The sequence below is a fragment of the Physella acuta genome, unplaced genomic scaffold (assembly GCF_028476545.2).
Source record: "Physella acuta isolate Inbredline_101_S28 unplaced genomic scaffold, ASM2847654v3 ptg000814l, whole genome shotgun sequence".
Taxonomy (NCBI): domain Eukaryota; kingdom Metazoa; phylum Mollusca; class Gastropoda; family Physidae; genus Physella; species Physella acuta.
Window position 1 is genome coordinate 48,553 of NW_026732332.1, and position 25,840 is coordinate 74,392.

At 40.4% G+C, this 25,840-nt stretch overlaps 1 protein-coding gene across 3 annotated transcripts in view; it reads left to right on the forward strand.

The window, feature by feature from the left end:
- LOC131951595 (uncharacterized) overlaps positions 1 to 25,840 on the forward strand; it is a 27,350-nt gene continuing 1,510 nt past the window's right edge. The window contains exons 1-6 of one of the 3 annotated variants that reach the window (XM_059313915.1): positions 1 to 136; positions 14,687 to 14,894; positions 21,497 to 21,617; positions 23,441 to 23,504; positions 24,313 to 24,505; positions 25,368 to 25,811. In XM_059313915.1, coding sequence (XP_059169898.1) covers positions 14,809 to 14,894; positions 21,497 to 21,617; positions 23,441 to 23,504; positions 24,313 to 24,452 — 411 coding nt within the window. In that variant the 5' untranslated portion in view covers positions 1 to 136; positions 14,687 to 14,808 and the 3' untranslated portion in view covers positions 24,453 to 24,505; positions 25,368 to 25,811. Of the gene's footprint in view, positions 137 to 14,686; positions 14,895 to 21,496; positions 21,618 to 23,440; positions 23,505 to 24,312; positions 24,506 to 25,367; positions 25,812 to 25,840 lie in introns of those variants that run through there. The other 2 variants (XM_059313916.1, XM_059313917.1) reach the window with 2 other exon arrangements.

The following is a 25,840-nucleotide window of genomic DNA, read 5'->3' on the forward strand; positions in this document are numbered from 1 at the left end:
AAACGCCTACCATTTGTTGATTCTAAAAGCTTAGTCGCCGTGACCTATGACATTGACCTTGACATTTAGGGGATTGTGACTGGTGTGTTTTCGAGCTGGTGTGTGACGGCCGGGTTTAACATGGGACACTGTGCAGGTAAGTTGTCGTCTGCTTTCATGGTGTTCTCAGTTTTTTAAAGATCCCAACTTTAACCAATAGTTACTTTCAAACAGCAGATTTATTTTGATTTATTTTTATTATTTACCGTCATCAAAAGATTTACATACTTGATATTACTTTCTAGCCAGCTGAGATCTAAAACAAAAAAAAAGTAGCCCATATAATAATAATATAATGCCATATAATGCCATATAATCTAAAATATTCTAAAATCCAAAATCATTGAACTATTTAAATTAATTGAATCATAACTTCGCCTAACTCCTCTTTTATTTTGTATACTCATCTATTTGTTCTATTCTATAGAGTCGAGCAGTGCCTAGGGTATTCCGACAAACATCTTCAATTTTATTCAATGTGCATTCCCTTGTCTTAACCTTATCTTTCGCTCATACTTAGGCTACTTCTTCCTTGTAATATTGGACGGGATTTTCTACACCACAATAAAGCATTACGTGTCAGTCATAATTTTTGCCGTTCATTCCGTTTTCTGCTTGCTTTTGTTTTTGGATTTGCTTCCATAGCTTTTGTACATTTATGAACAAACTACAAGGCAGTGGCTGTTAGTTTTTGGAGTTGTCTTTCCTAGATGAGTTGCCGTCCCCAGCAATCACGAGTTTAGCCTACTAGATCACGGCGGCTCATACTTTGAAAACGGAATTTCTTTATTATCTTTAAGTACTAGAGACTTTGACTGCTGTTCGAAACCTTACCCTAACTTCTGAAAAACTGGTGGGCGACATACTAGAAAAACATTAAGTATAGGTAGATCTAATAAGTTAGTTCTGCTGAGAAAAATTGGGACAAACCTTTCTTCTTGGCCTTTAGACAAACCGGTTCTAAAAACACCTAGAGCGTTCAGGCGCGAAGTCTCATGACATGAGGCCCATCCTTAGAAAGTTTTTCCAGATTATTATCTGCCATTCTGTTGATTCTCCAACTCAGCCCACCACACCATAGGGATGGTCCCAAACTAAACTTATTTACCGTTCACTGTGAGACCTTGGGCAGAAAATATTCCTACAAAAATCTGTTACCCACAAATATTTTCACTTGAATATTCAAGTTGAATATTCTCTACATGAATTAAATGCGGGTTTGATTGGCTGGTAATTAATGTCCACCATAAACCAGATAAAAATTTCGCATATTGGCTGGTTATTGTGCGGTTAAAATAAATAGTTCGCGGTTCGCTAAATGGCTGAGTTCGAGATTTGGTCCCCAAAAAGAAATCCGAACAGAAAAAAAGCGCAAAAAAAAAATGCGTAACAGAAAAAAAAGCATACAGAAAATTGCGCACACAGAAAAATAAGCAAACAGAAAAAAGCGCAAACAAATTTGAGCACACAGAAAAATGCGCAAAGAGAAAAATGCGCAACCCAAAAAATGCGCAGACAGAAAAATGTGGTGTTTTTTTTTAAATTACTGAAATGAAAATTTCTTTTATTAACCAGTTGGGACACACAGGGAAACCTTCATAATTTGTTTTCCAAGCATAAAAAGTCAGTCAATCAGTTTGAGTATTTAATAATGTTTTTTTTTAAATAAAAATGTATACATTTTTTTTCTAAATTTATACTAGTGCAATGTGAATTCAACCTCACCCGCCATAAAAGGCCACAATATTTTTCTTTAAGACTCTCCGCTCCGTCATTAACGTCCCAAATGTATGACCCATTTGGAATGGGCAGGAATTGGGGACGGAGAGGAGGGAGTTATTTGACGTGATGATGTTAAATAGTGACGCTGTGGGCGTAGTGGAATATTGGTTTGTGTTGTACGTTGCATTCTAAAGACAATTTTCCTACGGGAAACTGGGGTAGCAAGTATACTATAATAATAGTAATTCTATAATACTAAACCTAAGAAATATTTTTAAGTTTGTATATTTATAGTATAGGTGTGTAGAAATGCTAACATGGTAAGTAGGTGTGTAAAAGTGCTGACATGGTGTGTAGAAGTGCTGACATGGTGTGTAAATGTGTAGAACTACTGACACGGTGTGTAGGTTTGTAGACGTGCTGACATGGTGTATAGGTGTGTAGAAATGCTGACACGGTGTGTAGGTGTATAGGTTGTGTGCCATTTTGTGCTTGTTGTGGGCTATTTTGTGCTCGTTGTGTGCTATTTTGTGCTTGTTTAATGCTAATGTGTGCCTGTTGTGTGCTATTTTGTGCTTGTTTAATGCTAATGTGTGCCTGTTGTGTGCTATTTTGAGTTTGTTTTGTGCTATTTTGTGCTTATTGTGTACTATTTTGTGCTTTTTTTCTGCTTGTTGTGTGCTATTGTTTGCTTGTTGTGTGCTTTGAGCTTGTTTTGTGCTATTTTGTGCTTGTTTTCTGCTTGTTTTGTCTATTGTTTATATTATTCGGAACTTACTTTTAAAAATATTTTTACGCCGTTGCGAAGCACTGACGCACAGTTGATATTCTATATACCAGCAGTGAACTGCACGCAGGTGGCGGTTACACGTCACTAGTGTGGATATGGATATTCCTTCAGCTATGATGTGGATATTCCTTCAGCATTGATGTGGATATTTCTTCAGCTATGATGTGGATATTTCTTTAGCTATGATGTGGATATTTCTTCAGCATTGATGTGGATATTTCTTCAGCTATGATGTGGATATTTCTTCAGCTATGATGTGGATATTTCTTCAGCTATGATGTGGATATTTCTTCAGCATTGATGTGGATATTTTTTTATCATTGACGTGGTAAAAAAATAGGTAATTATTGATTAGGTTCTGCACTTATGCCATCTGAACGAATTCCTAGGAACTCTCATATCAATTAATGAAAATATTTATATATATATATATATATATATATATATATATATATATATATATATATATATATATATATATATATTATATATATATATATATATATATATAACCCATCGCCAAGAAACTTTGGAAGTTGTTGCGTATACTCCTGATGAAAGATGAAAGAAGTACGGCGCCCCTGCGTACGGCATCCCTGCGTACGGCGCCCCTGCGTACGGCATCCCTGCGTACGGCGCCCCTGCTTACGGCGCCCCTGCTTACGGCGCCCCTGCGTCTTGCACAGGGGTCCAGGGCTTCTACAGTCAAACTGCACCAGGTGCATCAACGCCTGCCCTATCGAGGAGCACCCACTGGCTCCCCTGTGAGCACTATGGCGTCTACGTTCGTTTTAAAGCGCACGTACCATAGGGACACAATGGGCCACTACATTCGATGACAGAACCTGATGAAGCAGGCTATGGATACAGTCGGTTGCTGTGATTGCTCACTAAACTGAATCAGGCGCATCCGCCGGCGTCCCGGCATGGTGCGACTTGCCCATGTGATCACTATAGCGCCTACATTAGTTTGAACTAGCACCTTACAAGACACGGTGGCAAACGACAATCGATGATTAAACCGTCCCAGGGATCCTACACCGCGCCCCTGCGGCAGTGTATCCGGGGCTCGCGAGAGCGCCCTCTAGGTCACTGACCTCTGGGCGGTCGATGTGTTCTACTTCACTATTACGGTCGATGTGTTCTACCTCACTATTACGGTCGATGTGTTCTACCTCACTATTACGGTCGATGTGTTCTACCTCACTATTACGGTCGATGTGTTCTACCTCACTATTACGGTCGATGTGTTCTACCTCACTATTACGGTCGATGTGTTCTACCTCACTATTACGGTCGATGTGTTCTACCTCACTATTACGGTCGATGTGTTCTACCTCACTATTACGGAGAATGGTTAACGTACACTCAATGACCTCACTATTACGGAGAATGGTTAACGTACACTCAAGGCTTATATACAGCACGCCCTGGGGTGTTGGGCAGTAGTGTTGATAAACCCCTGCCCAGGGGCGGAACTACAGTGCCGTCAGAGCCCGTAATGCGGGGGGGGGGCGGCCGTTTAGGGGCCCACAGCCGACGTAATTAATTTTTTTAAAGTTTAAAAAAATTTAATTTTCTTGCATTTTTTACTTGATGGTTGTTTTGTAAAAAGAATACTGTAGCTGCGGTTGGATTAACTTTATTCTATAGACACCATCCCGAGTCCTCTTTCTCCAACAATCCAACACACGCTGTTGTCGGAAAAATTCTGTTGAGCGAGAGCTTCTGTATAGTTATAGTTATAGCATTGATTAGGGGCACGCAATCCATAGTGATTTTATGATGTAAAATGTTCGTTAGTTGTATTGGTAGAACTACTATTCTGTACTATTTCGGCTTTATGTACGTTTACTTCTTTTGTTTTACAAACAGATGCGATAGTAAACGTGTATAATTTGAATTCTCTCCCTTGAGTGTTTCACAATAGACTTAGGAAAAGTAGTTGAGACCATACAAGCTTCGGTAAAATTTGAGAAGTTTTTGAGTACTCATAGACCTAACATTTGTTTGAAATGTGTAGTTGAGCGCCCCGAGATCCCCAGTGACTATCTAAGCACCAGGGGTCCGCGTATTGTGTGTCCTGCACAGTGGAAGGGGATGGGTGTACTACTAGAATCATCAGTCTCGCTGCATCAGGGGCCTTCACATGGGATAGGTGTACTACTTGAATCATCAGTCTCGCTGCATCAGGGGCCTTCACATGGGATAGGTGTACTACTTGAATCATCAGTCTCGCTGCATTAGGGTCCTTCGCATGGGATAGGTGTACTACTTGAATCATCAGTCTCGCTGCATCAGGGGCCTTCACATGGGATAGGTGTACTACTTGAATCATCAGTCTCGCTGCATTAGGGTCCTTCGCATGGGATAGGTGTACTACTTGAATCATCAGTCTCGCTGCATCAGGGGCCTTCACAGGGGGGATAGGTGTACTACTAGAATCATCAGTCTCGCTGCATTAGGGGCCTTCACATGGGATAGGTGTACTACTTGAATCATCAGTCTCGCTACATTAGGGGCCTTCGCATGGGATAGGTGTACTACTTGAATCATCAGTCTCGCTACATTAGGGGCCTTCACATGGGATAGGTGTACTACTTGAATCATCAGTCTCGCTACATTAGGGGCCTTCACAGGGGGGGGGGGGGGATAGGTGTACTACTTGAATCATCAGTCTCCCTACATTTGGGGCCTTCATATGGGATAGGTGTACTACTTGAATCATCAGTCTCGCTACATCACGGGCCTTCACATGGGATAGGTGTACTACTTGAATCATCAGTCTCGCTACATTAGGGGCCTTCACATGGGATAGGTGTACTACTAGAATCATCAGTCTCGCTACATTAGGGGCCTTCACATGGGATAGGTGTACTACTTGAATCATCAGTCTCGCTACATCAGGGGCCTTCGCATGGGATAGGTGTACTACTTGAATCATCAGTCTCGCTACATTAGGGGCCTTCACATGGGATAGGTGTACTACTTGAATCATCAGTCTCGCTACATTAGGGGCCTTCGCATGGGATAGGTGTACTACTTGAATCATCAGTCTCGCTACATCAGGGGCCTTCACATGGGATAGGTGTACTACTTGAATCATCAGTCTCGCTACATTAGGGGCCTTCACATGGGATAGGTGTACTACTTGAATCATCAGTCTCGCTACATTAGGGGCCTTCACAAGGGGATAGGTGTACTACTTGAATCATCAGTCTCGCTACATTAGGGGCCTTCGCATGGGATAGGTGTACTACTTGAATCATCAGTCTCGCTACATCAGGGGCCTTCACAAGGGGATAGGTGTACTACTTGAATCATCAGTCTCGCTACATTAGGGGCCTTCACATGGGATAGGTGTACTACTTGAATCATCAGTCTCGCTACATTAGGGGCCTTCACATGGGATAGGTGTACTACTTGAATCATCAGTCTCGCTACATTAGGGGCCTTCACATGGGATAGGTGTACTACTAGAATCATCAGTCTCGCTACATTAGGGGCCTTCACATGGGATAGGTGTACTACTTGAATCATCAGTCTCGCTACATCAGGGGCCTTCGCATGGGATAGGTGTACTACTTGAATCATCAGTCTCGCTACATTAGGGGCCTTCACATGGGATAGGTGTACTACTTGAATCATCAGTCTCGCTACATTAGGGGCCTTCGCATGGGATAGGTGTACTACTTGAATCATCAGTCTCGCTACATCAGGGGCCTTCACATGGGATAGGTGTACTACTTGAATCATCAGTCTCGCTACATTAGGGGCCTTCACATGGGATAGGTGTACTACTTGAATCATCAGTCTCGCTACATTAGGGGCCTTCACATGGGATAGGTGTACTACTTGAATCATCAGTCTCGCTACATTAGGGGCCTTCGCATGGGATAGGTGTACTACTTGAATCATCAGTCTCGCTACATCAAGGGCCTTCACAAGGGGATAGGTGTACTACTTGAATCATCAGTCTCGCTACATTAGGGGCCTTCACATGGGATAGGTGTACTACTTGAATCATCAGTCTCGCTACATTAGGGGCCTTCGCATGGGATAGGTGTACTACTTGAATCATCAGTCTCGCTACATTAGGGGCCTTCACATGGGATAGGTGTACTACTAGAATCATCAGTCTCGCTACATTAGGGGCCTTCACATGGGATAGGTGTACTACTTGAATCATCAGTCTCGCTACATTAGGGGCCTTCACATGGGATAGGTGTACTACTAGAATCATCAGTCTCGCTACATTAGGGGCCTTCACATGGGATAGGTGTACTACTTGAATCATCAGTCTCGCTACATTAGGGGCCTTCACATGGGATAGCTGTACTACTAGAATCATCAGTCTCGCTGCATTAGGGGCCTTCACATGGGATAGGTGTACTACTAGAATCATCAGTCTCGCTACATAAGGGGCCTTCACATGGGATAGGTGTACTACTAGAATCATCAGTCTCGCTACATTAGGGGCCTTCACAAGGGGATAGGTGTACTACTTGAATCATCAGTCTCGCTACATTAGGGGCCTTCACATGGGATAGGTGTACTACTTGAATCATCAGTCTCGCTACATTAGGGGCCTTCGCATGGGATAGGTGTACTACTTGAATCATCAGTCTCACTACATTAGGGGCCTTCACATGGGATAGGTGTACTACTTGAATCATCAGTCTCGCTACATTAGAGGCCTTCGCATGGGATAGGTGTACTACTTGAATCATCAGTCTCGCTACATAAGGGGCCTTCACATGGGATAGGTGTACTACTAGAATCATCAGTCTCGCTACATTAGGGGCCTTCACATGGGATAGGTGTACTACTAGAATCATCAGTCTCGCTACATTAGGGGCCTTCACATGGGATAGGTGTACTACTTGAATCATCAGTCTCGCTACATTAGGGGCCTTCACATGGGATAGGTGTACTACTAGAATCATCAGTCTCGCTGCATTAGGGGCCTTCACATGGGATAGGTGTACTACTAGAATCATCAGTCTCGCTACATTAGGGGCCTTCACAGGGGGATAGGTGTACTACTTGAATCATCAGTCTCGCTACATTAGGGGCCTTCACATGGGATAGGTGTACTACTTGAATCATCAGTCTCGCTACATTAGGGGCCTTCACAGGGGGATAGGTGTACTACTAGAATCATCAGTCTCGCTACATTAGGGGCCTTCACATGGGATAGGTGTACTACTAGAATCATCAGTCTCGCTACATTAGGGGCCTTCACAGGGGGATAGGTGTACTACTAGAATCATCAGTCTCGCTACATTAGGGGCCTTCACAGGGGGATAGGTGTACTACTTGAATCATCAGTCTCGCTGCATCAGGGGCCTTCACAGGGGGGATAGGTGTACTACTTGAATCATCAGTCTCGCTACATTAGGGGCCTTCACAGGGGGGATAGGTGTACTACTTGAATCATCAGTCTCGCTACATTAGGGGCCTTCACATGGGATAGGTGTACTACTTGAATCATCAGTCTCGCTACATTAGGGGCCTTCACATGGGATAGGTGTACTACTAGAATCATCAGTCTCGCTACATTAGGGGCCTTCACATGGGATAGGTGTACTACTAGAATCATCAGTCTCGCTGCATTAGGGGCCTTCACATGGGATAGGTGTACTACTAGAATCATCAGTCTCGCTGCATTAGGGGCCTTCACATGGGATAGGTGTACTACTAGAATCATCAGTCTCGCTACATTAGGGGCCTTCACATGGGATAGGTGTACTACTTGAATCATCAGTCTCGCTACATTAGGGGCCTTCACATGGGATAGGTGTACTACTAGAATCATCAGTCTCGCTACATTAGGGGCCTTCACATGGGATAGGTGTACTACTAGAATCATCAGTCTCGCTGCATTAGGGGCCTTCACATGGGATAGGTGTACTACTAGAATCATCAGTCTCGCTACATTAGGGGCCTTCACATGGGATATGTGTACTACTTGAATCATCAGTCTCGCTACATTAGGGGCCTTCACATGGGATAGGTGTACTACTAGAATCATCAGTCTCGCTATATTAGGGGCCTTCACATGGGATAGGTGTACTACTTGAATCATCAGTCTCGCTACATTAGGGGCCTTCACAGGGGGATAGGTGTACTACTTGAATCATCAGTCTCGCTGCATCAGGGGCCTTCACAGGGGGGATAGGTGTACTACTTGAATCATCAGTCTTGCTACATTAGGGGCCTTCACAGGGGGGATAGGTGTACTACTTGAATCATCAGTCTCGCTACATTAGGGGCCTTCACATGGGATAGGTGTACTACTTGAATCATCAGTCTCGCTACATTAGGGGCCTTCACATGGGATAGGTGTACTACTAGAATCATCAGTCTCGCTACATTAGGGGCCTTCACATGGGATAGGTGTACTACTAGAATCATCAGTCTCGCTGCATTAGGGGCCTTCACATGGGATAGGTGTACTACTAGAATCATCAGTCTCGCTGCATTAGGGGCCTTCACATGGGATAGGTGTACTACTAGAATCATCAGTCTCGCTACATTAGGGGCCTTCACATGGGATAGGTGTACTACTTGAATCATCAGTCTCGCTACATTAGGGGCCTTCACATGGGATAGGTGTACTACTAGAATCATCAGTCTCGCTACATTAGGGGCCTTCACATGGGATAGGTGTACTACTAGAATCATCAGTCTCGCTGCATTAGGGGCCTTCACATGGGATAGGTGTACTACTAGAATCATCAGTCTCGCTGCATTAGGGGCCTTCACATGGGATAGGTGTACTACTAGAATCATCAGTCTCGCTGCATTAGGGGCCTTCACATGGGATAGGTGTACTACTAGAATCATCAGTCTCGCTGCATTAGGGGCCTTCACATGGGATAGGTGTACTACTAGAATCATCAGTCTCGCTGCATTAGGGCCCTTCACATGGGATAGGTGTACTACTAGAATCATCAGTCTCGCTACATTAGGGGCCTTCACATGGGATATGTGTACTACTTGAATCATCAGTCTCGCTACATTAGGGGCCTTCACATGGGATAGGTGTACTACTAGAATCATCAGTCTCGCTACATTAGGGGCCTTCACATGGGATAGGTGTACTACTTGAATCATCAGTCTCGCTACATTAGGGGCCTTCACAGGGGGATAGGTGTACTACTTGAATCATCAGTCTCGCTGCATCAGGGGCCTTCACAGGGGGGATAGGTGTACTACTTGAATCATCAGTCTTGCTACATTAGGGGCCTTCACAGGGGGGATAGGTGTACTACTTGAATCATCAGTCTCGCTACATTAGGGGCCTTCACATGGGATAGGTGTACTACTTGAATCATCAGTCTCGCTACATTAGGGGCCTTCACATGGGATAGGTGTACTACTAGAATCATCAGTCTCGCTACATTAGGGGCCTTCACATGGGATAGGTGTACTACTAGAATCATCAGTCTCGCTGCATTAGGGGCCTTCACATGGGATAGGTGTACTACTAGAATCATCAGTCTCGCTGCATTAGGGGCCTTCACATGGGATAGGTGTACTACTAGAATCATCAGTCTCGCTGCATTAGGGGCCTTCACATGGGATAGGTGTACTACTTGAATCATCAGTCTCGCTACATTAGGGGCCTTCACATGGGATAGGTGTACTACTAGAATCATCAGTCTCGCTACATTAGGGGCCTTCACATGGGATAGGTGTACTACTAGAATCATCAGTCTCGCTGCATTAGGGGCCTTCACATGGGATAGGTGTACTACTAGAATCATCAGTCTCGCTGCATTAGGGGCCTTCACATGGGATAGGTGTACTACTAGAATCATCAGTCTCGCTGCATTAGGGGCCTTCACATGGGATAGGTGTACTACTAGAATCATCAGTCTCGCTGCATTAGGGGCCTTCACATGGGATATGTGTACTACTAGAACAGGGGTCGGCAACCTGCGGCTCGCGAGCCGCATGTGGCTCTTTTTATATCAAGATGCGGCTCTCCAGCTCCTTGAACAAATACTAATAATCTTAATAAAAAAAAAAATATTTGAAAGAAAAAAAATGTAAGTGGCTCTTTAAAACCAGGGAAATTTTGAAAATTGTAATTTTTGGCTCTTCCGCTTCAAAAGGTTGCCGACCCCTGTACTAGAATCATCAGTCTCGCTACATTAGGGGCCTTCACATGGGATAGGTGTACTACTTGAATCATCAGTCTCGCTACATCAGGGGCCTTCGCATGGGATAGGTGTACTACTTGAATCATCAGTCTCGCTACATTAGGGGCCTTCACATGGGATAGGTGTACTACTTGAATCATCAGTCTCGCTACATCAGGGGCCTTCGCATGGGATAGGTGTACTACTTGAATCATCAGTCTCGCTACATTAGGGGCCTTCACAGGGGGATAGGTGTACTACTAGAATCATCAGTCTCGCTACATTAGGGGCCTTCACATGGGATAGGTGTACTACTTGAATCATCAGTCTCGCTACATCAGGGGCCTTCGCATGGGATAGGTGTACTACTTGAATCATCAGTCTCGCTACATTAGGGGCCTTCACAGGGGGATAGGTGTACTACTAGAATCATCAGTCTCGCTACATTAGGGGCCTTCACATGGGATAGGTGTACTACTAGAATCATCAGTCTCGCTACATTAGGGGCCTTCGCATGGGATAGGTGTACTACTTGAATCATCAGTCTCGCTACATCACGGGCCTTCACATGGGATAGGTGTACTACTTGAATCATCAGTCTCGCTACATCACGGGCCTTCACATGGGATAGGTGTACTACTAGAATCATCAGTCTCGCTACATTAGGGGCCTTCGCATGGGATAGGTGTACTACTTGAATCATCAGTCTCGCTACATCACGGGCCTTCACATGGGATAGGTGTACTACTTGAATCATCAGTCTCGCTACATCACGGGCCTTCACATGGGATAGGTGTACTACTTGAATCATCAGTCTCGCTACATTAGGGGCCTTCACATGGGATAGGTGTACTACTAGAATCATCAGTCTCGCTACATTAGGGGCCTTCGCATGGGATAGGTGTACTACTAGAATCATCAGTCTCGCTACATTAGGGGCCTTCACATGGGATAGGTGTACTACTTGAATCATCAGTCTCGCTACATTAGGGGCCTTCACAGGGGGATAGGTGTACTACTTGAATCATCAGTCTCGCTGCATCAGGGGCCTTCACAGGGGGGGGGGGGGGGGGGAAGGTGTACTACTTGAATCATCAGTCTCGCTACATCAGGGGCCTTCACATGGGATAGGTGTACTACTTGAATCATCAGTCTCGCTACATTAGGGGCCTTCACAGGGGGATAGGTGTACTACTTGAATCATCAGTCTCGCTACATTAGGGGCCTTCACATGGGATAGGTGTACTACTTGAATCATCAGTCTCGCTACATCACGGGCCTTCACATGGGATAGGTGTACTACTTGAATCATCAGTCTCGCTACATTAGGGGAATTCACAGGGGGATAGGTGTACTACTTGAATCATCAGTCTCGCTGCATCAGGGGCCTTCACAGGGGGGGGGGGGGGATAGGTGTACTACTTGAATCATCAGTCTCGCTACATTAGGGGCCTTTACATGGGATAGGTGTACTACTTGAATCATCAGTCTCGCTACATTAGGGGCCTTCACAGGGGGATAGGTGTACTACTTGAATCATCAGTCTCGCTACATTAGGGGCCTTCACAGGGGGATAGGTGTACTACTAGAATCATCAGTCTCGCTACATTAGGGGCCTTCACATGGGATAGGTGTACTACTTGAATCATCAGCCTCGCTACATTAGGGGCCTTCGCAGGGGGATAGGTGTACTACTAGAATCATCAGTCTCGCTACATCAGGGGCCTTCACAGGGGGGATAGGTGTACTACTTGAATCATCAGTCTCGCTACATTAGGGGCCTTCACAGGGGGATAGGTGTACTACTAGAATCATCAGTCTCGCTACATCAGGGGCCTTCACAGGGGGGATAGGTGTACTACTTGAATCATCAGTCTCGCTACATTAGGGGCCTTCGCAGGGGGATAGGTCTACTACTAGAATCATCAGTCTCGCTACATCAGGGGCCTTCACAGGGGGGGATAGGTGTACTACTTGAATCATCAGTCTCGCTACATTAGGGGCCTTCACAGGGGGGGGGGGTAGGTGTACTACTTGAATCATCAGTCTCGCTACATTAGGGGCCTTCACATGGGATAGCTGTACTACTAGAATCATCAGTCTCGCTACATTAGGGGCCTTCGCATGGGATAGGTGTACTACTTGAATCATCAGTCTCGCTACATTAGGGGCCTTCACAGGGGGATAGGTGTACTACTAGAATCATCAGTCTCTCTACATTAGGGGCCTTCACAGGGGGATAGGTGTACTACTAGAATCATCAGTCTCGCTACATTAGGGGCCTTCACATGGGATAGGTGTACTACTTGAATCATCAGTCTCGCTGCATTAGGGTCCTTCGCATGGGATAGGTGTACTACTTGAATCATCAGTCTCTCTACATTAGGGGCCTTCACAGGGGGATAGGTGTACTACTTGAATCATCAGTCTCGCTACATCAGGGGCCTTCACATGGGATAGGTGTACTACTTGAATCATCAGTCTCGCTGCATTAGGGTCCTTCGCATGGGATAGGTGTACTACTTGAATCATCAGTCTCGCTACATTAGGGGCCTTCGCATGGGATAGGTGTACTACTTGAATCATCAGTCTCGCTACATTAGGGGCCTTCGCATGGGATAGGTGTACTACTTGAATCATCAGTCTCGCTACATTAGGGGCCTTCGCAGGGGGATAGGTGTACTACTAGAATCATCAGTCTCGCTACATTAGGGGCCTTCGCATGGGATAGGTGTACTACTTGAATCATCAGTCTCGCTACATTAGGGCCTCCGCCGATGGCCATGTCACAAGAGTCCCGATACAAATTAAAAAACAATTACGTCTCTTAATTTAAAAAAAAAAGTAAATGTTTTTAAAACTAAAAATATAAATACAAAAAACATAAAAATAACGCGAGAAACCACTACACATACAAAGCTTTCATACTTCATATTCTTTTGACCGTCTTGCTTTTAGGTAGCATTATAGCAGAATTATATTGAATATATATTGAGATTTTCAAAACAGAAATAAGTATTCTATGTTCGTATTTTCGTATTTTGTTTATACACACACGCACACACACATATATATATATATATATATATATATATATATATATATATATATATATATATATATATATATATATATATATATATATATATATATATGGCCCAAAAAATTTTGCGGGGTGTAATATGTTATAGTATAATTATGTAATAAATATGAAAAGGTTTACGACACAAATTACAATACACAATACTCAACACACTCGTCCACGTCCTCTCTCAACCACACACACCAACCAACTGCCACACAACCTAGCACACCTCACCTGACAACCCTCACGTGAACACCTCTCGTTCTATGTAAACACACTCAACCAAGGGCTACAACTTTATACAAAAGCGGGTACCTGTCGTTCGAGCACACCCCACCCAAACAATCAGGGGACTAGATCCGCTCTAAATGAAGCTGACATTAGATCAATCCAAATATTTGTATTCAAACCCGATTACTAGATTGCAATATCTAAAAGACACGTGTCTGTCCCTTCTTGCTAGAGAAAAGAATTGTGCATCAAGTGAACAACAAACAATATGTGTATAATAGTGCGGAATATTATTAGTACTTTATAAATTCACAGAAAGGGAGAAAGTTAGATCTTTCACTTATATGTGAAATTTCGTTCATCTGTCTGAAATAGGCTTTTGAAAAACTAAAAGTAGAATAAGTTTCACTTCCGGTTATCGGAAATCGCTGAAAAATTAAAACATAACAACAAATTCAATATATTACTTATATATGAAATTTCATCAACCTAGCTGTAACGGTACTCAAGTTGTCGTGTTCACAGACACACTTACACACGCACATACATACAGACATACGGACAAAATTGCAAAACTATGTTTTTCCGACTCATGGAAGTGTAAAACGTCGAGTTCTGTGAAAATTTAGGGGAAATCTCCCGCTTTAATTTAATTGAAATCCTTTATAGCAGTACCATTGCCATTGTGACAACGCTAGCAAGGGCAGACAATCTGGACAGAAGATCAGAAACTTAACAGCCCAAACCCAACCCGAACCCAACCCGAACCCCGTGGTTTTGATAAGGAGACGATGGACAGAAGAGGGTCAGGCCTAGCCGAGCAATTTATGTCCAACTGGCAGTCGGAAGTCTTCAGAGATAGATGTGTCAATCAGATGTAAGTACTCTAGTTAAAACAATCTTACAATCAGATGTAAGTACTCTAGTTAAAACAATCTTACAATCAGATGTAAGTACTCTAGTTAAAACAATCTTACAATCAGATGTAAGTACTCTAGTTAAAACAATCTTACAATCAGATGTAAGTACTCTAGTTAAAACAATCTTACAATCAGATGTAAGTACTCTAGTTAAAACAATCTTACAATCAGATGTAAGTACTCTAGTTAAAACAATCTTACAATCAGATGTAAGTACTCTAGTTAAAACAATCTTACAATCAGATGTAAGTACTCTAGTTAAAACAATCTTACAATCATATGTAAGTACTCTAGTTAAAACAATCTTACAGTCAGATGTAAGTACTCTAGTTAAAACAATCTTACAATCAGATGTAAGTACTCTAGTTAAAACAATCTTACAGTCAGATGTAAGTACTCTAGTTAAAACAATCTTACAATCAGATGTAAGTACTCTAGTTAAAACAATCTTACAGTCAGATGTAAGTACTCTAGTTAAAACAATCTTACAATCAGATGTAAGTACTCTAGTTAAAACAATCTTATAATCAGATGTAAGTACTCTAGTTAAAACAATCTTACAGTCAGATGTAAGTACTCTAGTTAAAACAATCTTACAATCAGATGTAAGTACTCTAGTTAAAACAATCTTACAATCAGATGTAAGTACTCTAGTTAAAACAATCTTACAACCAGATGTAAGTACTCTAGTTAAAACAATCTTACAATCAGATGTAAGTACTCTAGTTAAAACAATCTTACAAACCCGATGTAAGTACTCTAGTTAAAACAATCTTACAATCAGATGTAAGTACTCTAGTTAAAACAATCTTACAATCAGATGTAAGTACTCTAGTTAAAACAATCTTACAGTCAGATGTAAGTACTCTAGTTAAAACAATCTTACAATCAGATGTAAGTACTCTAGTTAAAACAATCTTACACTCAGATGTAAGTACTCTAGTTAAAACAATCTTACAATCAGATGTAAGTACTCTAGTTAAAACAATCTTACAATCATATGTAAGTACTCTAGTTAAAACAATCTTACAATCAGATGTAAGTACTCGAGTTAAAACAATCTTACAATCAGATGTAAGTACTCTAGTCAAAACAATCTTACAATCAGATGTAAGTACACGAGTCAAAACAATCTTACAGTCAGATGTAAGTACTCTAGTTAAAACAATCTTACAATCAGATGTAAGTACTCTAGTTAAAACAATCTTACAATCAGATGTAAGTACTCTAGTTAAAACAATCTTACAATCAGATGTAAGTACTCTAGTTAAAACAATCTTACAATCAGATGTTAGTACTCTAGTTAAAACAATCTTACAATCAGATGTAAGTACTCTAGTTAAAACAATCTTACAATCAGATGTAAGTACTCTAGTCAAAACAATCTTACAATTAGATGTAAGTACACGAGTCAAAACAATCTTACAGTCAGATGTAAGTACTCTAGTTAAAACAATCTTACAATCAGATGTAAGTACTCGAGTCAAAACAATCTTACAATCAGATGTAAGTACTCTAGTTAAAACAATCTTACAATCAGATGTAAGTACTCTAGTCAAAACAATCTTACAATCAGATGTAAGTACTCTAGTCAAAACAATCTTACAATCCGATCTCAGACGGGGTTACGGTCTAGTCATGTAGTGGGGGCAGACAAAAGCTGTGTTAAGTATAGAGTCCTTTCATATGACGTCACGTCCGTTCGTGATACCTACGCCCGCCGCCACAGTGGTGTACACAAGACGTAAACACAATCAGCTGTTCACCAGCGCTGGACGCGTTCACCAGCGCTGGACGTGTTCACCGTATGTAAAGAATCGCGCCCGCGGAAAGGGAAAAATAAGTTAAAAAACTTGAACTCTTAGGAATTGAAGATCCTTATACTGTTATTGACATTTTCGTAGATAATATAAATATGTGGCCAAAATTTCTAAATAAAAATACTGTTAGTAATACTGTTTGCGTTTAGAGTTTAAGTAGACGAATCTGATCAAATGCAGTTCTCGATACTTTGTTTCAGGTAAGGACAGTAAAATAATAAACTTCATTTTAATTATAAAAGATAACTATTAATAAAAGACAAAGTCAAAAGTAATAATAAGAAGAATAAGATCTAATAGTAGGCCTAATAATAGTGTTTTAATATCTAGATCTAGAATCTAGCTCTAAACATGGCGTAAACAAAATTCGGACCACCGATCTAGATTCTGGATTTAGGGTGACTGACTCCGCTGGGTAGACATAGAATCTAGAATCTACTTCTTTACTTAAATTTAATTACAAAATTTAGATCTACATTCGATTCAAAATACACCTATAATAAACAGAGCCGGCGTTAGGGGTACGCGGGGCCTATGGCCAACCATCCGCGCGGGGCCTTATATTTTTTTCATTGGTGTATAATTAAATAAAACATGTACAGTGAGGCGTTTTTTTTTTCTTCTCAAAGCGAATTAATATTTATAACGATATATATGGTATTTTTAAGCTGTTTATCAATGTCGTATTAACATTAAGACACTGATTAACAAATAATTTGTTTACTTAAAAGTGCTTTTGAAACGTTGCTTTTTTCTGTTAAGGCTTTTTGTTTGAAAAGTAAAAAATAAAACAGATATAAGTTTGAGACACGCATTAAAGAGTCGATGAACGTCAGCTTCAAACCTGATTTTTTTACATTAATGTTTATTTATGAAAATCTTACCAGTACGTTCACAAACGAAGATCTACTTTTCTTGCCTTTCGTGAGGAAAATTCCATGATTATATCATCATAGTCCAAACTGGAGGCTATGTCTTTTTCTATTGACAGAATCGACAGGCCGCAGAGCCTGTCTTGGGACATCGTTGATCTCAAATAGTTCTTGATCAACTTCAGTTTGGAGAAACTTCTTTCGGCGCTTGCCACTGTGACTCGAACTGTTTGCAAGATTCTGTAGGCGATCGCCGTATTGGGAAAGGAATCCCGAATACTCCAAATGTACTGAAGGCACTTTTTGGCTGACTTAATACCTTCGGGCACTTTGAAGCAACGTTAAATCGGTCCACAGTGGCAGGTGATAGTATCGATATTTTCTCAATTTATCGAGGGTTAACAGTGGCATTCAAAGTGTGTGGATGCCGGGGAAAATAGCAAAACATTGATAGATTTCGGAATAAGCTCGAATCGTGAAAAAAAACTGTTTACAGCTATAGATATCCAAATGAAATGACTCTCAAATGTAATCACGGACGCTCAGTAAGGTGGAACACTGGGGGGGGGGGGGGGGGGTGACAGTTGGTGGGGTGAGGTGAAGCCCGTGAAGGATAACTGTACATTTAAATCTATGGGACGCCAAACCCTAAAAAAAAAATCAGTTCGGGTACTAGGTTACTGGATCTGGCCGCAGCCATTCAAGAGAAGGTGCGTGTGTATAGAGCGTCCACGTATTACATTACAGGTTAAGACCGCGTTCTCACAAGAGAAGGTCCGTGTCTATAATTAGAAAGTGAACCATGTTATTTATGAGTTTCGCGATGGCATGCTCGGACTGCCGGTAATTTAGACGTTTTAGAAATCAGGAGAACTTTACTATAAAACAGTCTCGGTACGATGTATCAAACAGTATAGATTTTATAATTTGTTTAGTGTGCCCACACTATTTTAAAACAAGAATCACTATGGCCTTAACTATTATACTGAATATCCCTACACAGAGGCGTAGCGAGGGGGGTGCGGATCGCACCGGGTGACACCATTAAGGGGGGTGACACCAAGGCAAAAAATAGCAAAATATATAGAGAAAAACTTGAGGGGGGTGCAAATCGAAAACTTGAGGGGGGGGGGGGGTGCAAATCGAAAGTTTGAGGGGGGGGGGGTGCAAATTGAAAATTTGAAAGTTTTTTTCCCGGGAAGGGTCGCTACGCCTCTGGGGGAGGTGGGTGTCACCATTAAGTGCCGCACCGGGTGACACCTCACCTCGCTACGCCACTGTCCCTACAATTAATTAAAATAAACATGTGCTTAATCACTTTACGAATACCGTTAAAGTTTACCAAAATGAAAATGGACAATATTACTGTATAAATGCCCTTCAAAAATATAAAAATAAATACAAGTATAATGTATTTAAAGATGACCTGACCTTATATAAAATAAATATGAACATAATTACTGTATGGATGCCTATCACCCCCCCCCCCTCCTCCTCTGCAAGACATCATCAGGTCACTGACTGTTTACTACAGGCACCCCGCCTGCTCACTAAAAAAAACGTCTTCAACGGTCCGCAAACAATAGGGTATCTTTTTACATTTTTCCCGATTTTACCTCCCATGTCAGGTCGGGGGCTAATTCGCGACCGCCATCTCCAGTCACCTCAGGACAATAGCAAGTTGACCGTGCCAGCGATGTGTGACACTAATGTCTTTCTTTAGAATAATGGTCTGTCCCAGCCCATGTAAAGAAAAACTCACTAACATCAGCCTTGGCCTCAGTTTTAACATCCAACTACTTCGGCCATTTAGTTGGGTTTTTTTTTTAAATTTAATTCAGCAAAGGTTATTTAAGTTTACAAACTAATTCAGGCAACAATGGCCTTGCTGAAGCGCGGGGCCCCTTCAAGCGCGGGGCCTGGGGCGGTCGCCCCGTTTGCCACCCCCTAACGCCGGCTCTGATAATAAATCAAAAGTAGTCATAATACTATTATAGGCCTAATAAAGCATTTAATTGTCTCTAAGATCTAAAATCTCGCTCTATAATCTAATCATTTTTTTAGCAAACGAAATTTTCTGAAATTGAAATAGATTGTATGACTAGACTTAGATCTAGAATCTGCTACTTAAATTTTAAAAACTGTATACAAGCATGTAGTTGATATTACTGTAGTAGAAGGCCTTAATAAATTACTAAGGCCTACCTACTTTGTTGTCTTTTTACAGCAATATGTATCTGATACTGGACTGAGTTTAATTAAATTCAAATTCATATCTAGTAATTGGTCTACTAAGTTTTTGTAGCCTAGCAGTACAATCTAGATCATACCAGCCAACAACAAATAACCACATTATTATTATTTGGTTAATGATTAGGCTAATTTTTTTTAAAATCCACTGTTTATAAAAGAAACAAATCAAGCTAGAAACATTATAAGTGAGATGGTTTAGAATAATAACATTGGACCCAGTCTACAATTGATACAATTGCAGGTCTACATAGGGCCTACAGTCTAGTAGTTTACAGTAGGCACCTAGTGTGTAGCTAGTATACTAGTGTGTAGCTGTCCAGAGTTAAGATTCTTAATGCCTTAATGCTTTCCCCTGATAAGCCATGTGTGCTATAAATGACATAACATGACATCGAGGTGAGAAATGTTGAGGGGAGAGCAGTGGGACTTTTCCCTTTGTTCTCCCTGCTGGGCCCTGAGGGTCAAAATTATAAAAGAAATACTATCTCTGTGGGGCTGGGTATCACGGAGGTGAGACATTTTCAGGGGAGGGCAGGGCAGACTCCTCTTTGGTTTTATTGTGGGCTAGATACAGGTGGCGGCTGGCCACCATGAGGATTGAACATCAGTATTAATGTGTCTGATCACTTCCCTGCTGGATTATAAGGTCTTAAATTGTATAACATGTTACCCAGATTGGTTATTACCCATGGATTATATTAGTCGTTGTAGTGTGGGTTTTGTAGGAGTTAAGTGGTCTCACGTTTGCTACAGTAGATAACCTATAATATATTACTTCATTTGATCAGATTCGTCTACTTAAACTCTAAACGCAAACGGTATTACTAACAGTATTTTTATTTCGAAATTTTGGCCACATATTTATATTATCCACGAAACTGTCAATAACTGTATAAGGATCTTCAATTCCTAAGAGTTCAAGTTTTTTAACATATTTTTCCTTTTCCGCGGGCGCGATTCTTTACATACGGTGAACACGTCCAGCGCTGGTGAACACGTCCAGCGCTGGTGAACAGCTGATTGTGTTTACGTCTTGTGTACACCACTGTGGCGGCGGGCGTAGGTATCACGTGATTTAGGTCACGTGTTTGCAAGGACTCTATAGTTTATGCGTTGTCATAGCAACCCACGAAAGTAAAAACAATGACAGCATCCAGACTTGTTTGCCACTAGCAGATAGAGGGAATGGTTTATTTATATCTGAGAGCGACACAAGCTCGCTGTAGCCACTAGCTAGAATTGAACGTATGTCAGCTGTAAATCAGCTGCCATGGTTTGGGAGTGTATCTTAGGTGTATCATGCGCTGTTCTTCGCATTTTATTCCATTGTGTTTCAGTTCCAAAGTCTGATCTAGTGTGTCTCTGTGTGTTGTGTACCCATGTGTCCCACTGTGTCCTACTCTTTAGGAGATTCTCAATTTGTTTTAGTGTGTTTCTAAGTGAGTGCTCTTTTTTCTTTTGCCCTTTACTTTATGGTACCTCAAATTAACAGAATGCTTTTTGCCCCACTCCTATCTCAACTTCATATAAATTTTTATATATTTATTCCCCACGCTTGAGCAATACATGTTTTTCTTTGAATTAAAGCAAAAGTTTCTCTTGCGAACATTACAGTGACACTGCCAGAATAGAAGCCAATCCTCAAGTGACGTCACATGACCCCCTAGAACAATTCCTAGCCAAAAACTCAAGCAAGGAATTGGAGAATTTTATATTCAGCCAATCAAAGACTAGAGTAAGCTGCTAATTAAGTTAAAACAAACCATTTTTATTATAATTATTTTCATGAATTCTTTCGGATTAGGATTACAGTGTTTCATTGATGCATTTTAGTGACTTAAAGTTTAAATCATTATTTAAGAACTTTCGGCCTACTAAACTCAAAAATATTGGAGGCTACAACTACAAAACTATATCTTTTTAAGTGTATATATATATTTATATATATATATATATATATATATATATATATATATATATATATATATATATATATATATATATATATATATATATATATATGAGCCGACCCGCGGAGTATAATACGCCGCTATTTAGTTGTTTTATTATCTACTTTTCAGTAATTCATAATTTGTGAATTCGACAGTACCAACGCTGCCAATGAAAATATTTGCTTTAAAACACTATCAGTATCTCGTTAAGGACAATTACCCCCCAACCCCGCTCCCCCCCCCCCCCCCCGGTGAAAGTAAATCCCTCTTAGTTACCTCCCATAAGTTTAAAATCGTTTCAAACTAAATTATCTGCTCCTAATAGTCGTCACTAAACCCGGCTATACGATTGTAAACATTTAGCTCATCAGACCATGTGGGGGTGGAAGGGAGCGCGCTTACAACTTGATGTTTTCTATCGTCTCCAAGAAGATATATATATATATATATATATATATATATATATATATATATATATATATATATATATATATATATATATATATATATATATATATATATATATATATATATATATATATATATATATATATATATATATATATATATATATATATATATAAGTCGTACTGGCCAGGGCCTTTACTGGCCACTGTGAAAAACCTGTCTGTAAAGGACCATGACTTGTGTGTTTATTAAGCAGCATATCCCCTGCATTGCCCGGGTCTAAGAACATATCACTTTTCGAATTAACTCTAACCACAAATGACCAAAACTAAAATACGCAAAAAAAAACCACAGACATAACGCAAACACAAATGCAAACACAAACTCAAACAAAAACCCAACCACAAACCCAAAGAAAACACAAACAAAAAAGCAAACAAAGATACACACACAAATCCAAAGACAAACAATAACTAAAAATAATGCTAAATACGTCAGGGGGCGCTGGCGGAGCCCCCTGATTCAACTTAGTAAACGACTATAATACCTACTTATTCATAGTCTTTTGCACTGACTTGAACGAACGCAGGCGCCATAGCGAACACGGAAAGGCCCGAGGCGCTAAATAGTACTCTGTTGGGGCGCCAGAGGACGCCCAGATTCGATTTAATGTACGACTATAGTAACCTTTCATATCCATTGTCTATCGCACTGTTTAGAACGAAAGTATGCACCATAGCGCCCACAAAATAGCCAATCGCCCTGCCAGTGGAAGTACCTGATTCAATTTAGTAAACAACTATAATACTCTCAGCCTGTCAGCAAACCGAAAGATAGAACATTGGCCAGGACATCCCGGCCAGTGCGTGCATTGGCCGGCCAAAGTACAAAATACGCTGTCAAGTTTAAGCGCTTCGGACTTTGGCAAGTACGCCCCGGCCAGTGCGCGCATTGGCCGGCCAATGTACAAAATACGCTCTTAGTGCTAAGTTATTCCGGCTTTGGCCAAGATAAATAGCTTTTTGCTTCTGTTTTCTCTGAAAACACTGAGCTGGTTGGTCACAGACTTGCGTACCATTTCTATAGCCAGATTCCACTGGAGGTGCCAGCGTTTATTTTCTTGCTAGTTTGTAGGGTGTAAATCTAAGACCTTGTCTGTTAAAAAAAAATTTTCATGTTTGTTTGTTCATTTGAATAGGAGGAATATGTTTCACTTGTGGCTGAGATGCTAATGGCTTTGAGAGATAGTGCAAAAAAACCTGGTAAGGGAGGTATTATTACAAGAAACATACCATTATTAGTCCATAGATCTAGGTAAAATGAATTGAAAGAATACATTTTAAATTATTTCTGTTCAATTTAAAAATGGTTTACTATGATGAAAAAAACTGATACAGCTTAGAGTTTAGACTATAGATTATAAGCCTAGCAGAAGCCTGTACACATTGCTTTGATGTCATACCAATGATACCATTGCCTAGCCTGTACAAATTGCTTTGATGTCATACCAATGATACCATTGCCTAGCCTGTACAAATTGCTTTGATGTCATACCAATGATACCATTGCCTAGCCTGTACAAATTGCTTTGATGTCATACCAATGATACCATTGCCTAGCCTGTACAAATTGCTTTGATGTCATACCAATGATACCATTGCCAACTAGGAAACTTACCTGGACTGTAGGCCAGGAGTGCTTTAAAAATATGAAATGAATTCTCATCTAAACTCTTGTTCTAAAGTTTAGAATATGAACATTTTTGGTGACAGGACAAATTATCTCATGGACAAAAGATACCAGGACAAAATATATCAAGACAAATGATACCATGGACAAATGATCTCAAACTAAATATCTCACGGCGAAATATGTATACTTTTGTATAGTGTTTGAGATTATTATCTAGTCGATTTTAACATTTTAAAAAATTGACTGTCTTAAGGATTTGTCCTGAGATCATTTGTCATGGAACCCAATTTTTAGACCCCCCATTAGCTGTAAAATAGTATGCAAATATAAATACATTTGTCAAATGCTTGGATATTTATCTGGAATGTGAATTTTCAGTTTATAATTCAAGCATCTTAAGTGCTGCATCACCTCAAGTCTTGGCTGCTGCTGGTATTGATAAAGATGACTTGCTTAGTAGAACACAAGATGAAAACAAAGATGACATACTACATACAACAAAAGACAAGGAAAATTAAAATGATATGTGACATAGTTTGAAGAGAGTTCTACTTTTTATAACTTATAACAGGTACATGTACTACAAATTTTGCTTGTAATGTTATTAGTGCTATTGTACAGAACACTCTTACATAATATTACTCTACATACATATTTTGCTTGTAATGTTATTAGTGCTATTGTACAGAACACTCTTACATAATATTACTCTACATACATATTTTGCTTGTAATGTTATTAGTGCTATTGTACAGAACACTCTTACATAATATTACCCTACATACATATTTTGCTTGTAATGTTATTAGTGCTATTGTACAGAACACTCTTACATAATATTACTCTACATACATATTTTGCTTGTAATGTTATCAGTGCTATTGTACAGAACACTCAATATTACTCTACATACATATTTTGCTTGTAATGTTATTAGTGCTATTGTACAGAACACTCTTACATAATATTACTCTACATACATATTTTGCTTGTTATGTTATTGTGCTATTGTACAGAACAGTAATCTGACTCTTACATCATATTACATTATTACTCTCCATATTTTGCTTGTTATGTTGCAACCATCTGTCTGGACATCAGAACCACCAGCAACAGCTGCTTCCGTTGTTGCTATCAGAATTATTTTTAGAATGCTCTCCCTTTGTAATAGAAAATATTCTTTTCTTTGCTGAAGGTTTCAAATAACATATTAATATATTACCTGTTTTTTAAACATTTGAAGATCAGATACCACTTGTGCTGTAGGCCTACCATTTTAATATTTTGGTTAACCACCATCTACATAGATCTAGAGCCTCGAGAAATACATTTTTTTCATGATTCATTTTGATAGATTTTATAGGATCATCAAATACTGAAGTTTTTTTAAAGAAAAGGAAGACTGTGAACTGTGATATTGTCATTTATTTCAGATTAGATGTTTCATGCTTCCAGCTGTTTCAAGGTTATTATGTTTCTGAGCGATCATGTTTAAACTTTTTGGATGCATTTTGGTCAGTTTCTGTCAAGCATCTCTTCGGGGAGGCAGAGAATCAACCCCCCCCCCCCCCCATGATGAAACAATTTATATTTATATAAATATTTACTTTTATCAGTGTCCCCACCCCCATCTGGAGAAAAAAGTCAGAAAGAAACACTGATCTTGGTTATTTGTATGTCGCACTGTCAAACTTGTTCTTTATGATTTGTCTGCATTCTTGACATCTCCTAGTTACAGCTTGCATCTTTGGGTGTATTTCACTCTTGTCTAAATTACCATTTTTTTTTAGTTAGATGTTAGTGTTAACTAATTTTTTCAGCAGAACTAAAAAGCTATGATCTTTTCATGAAAATAAACTTACTAATGATTAAATCTTTCAATGGCATTTTTTGTAACTGCTGTGAT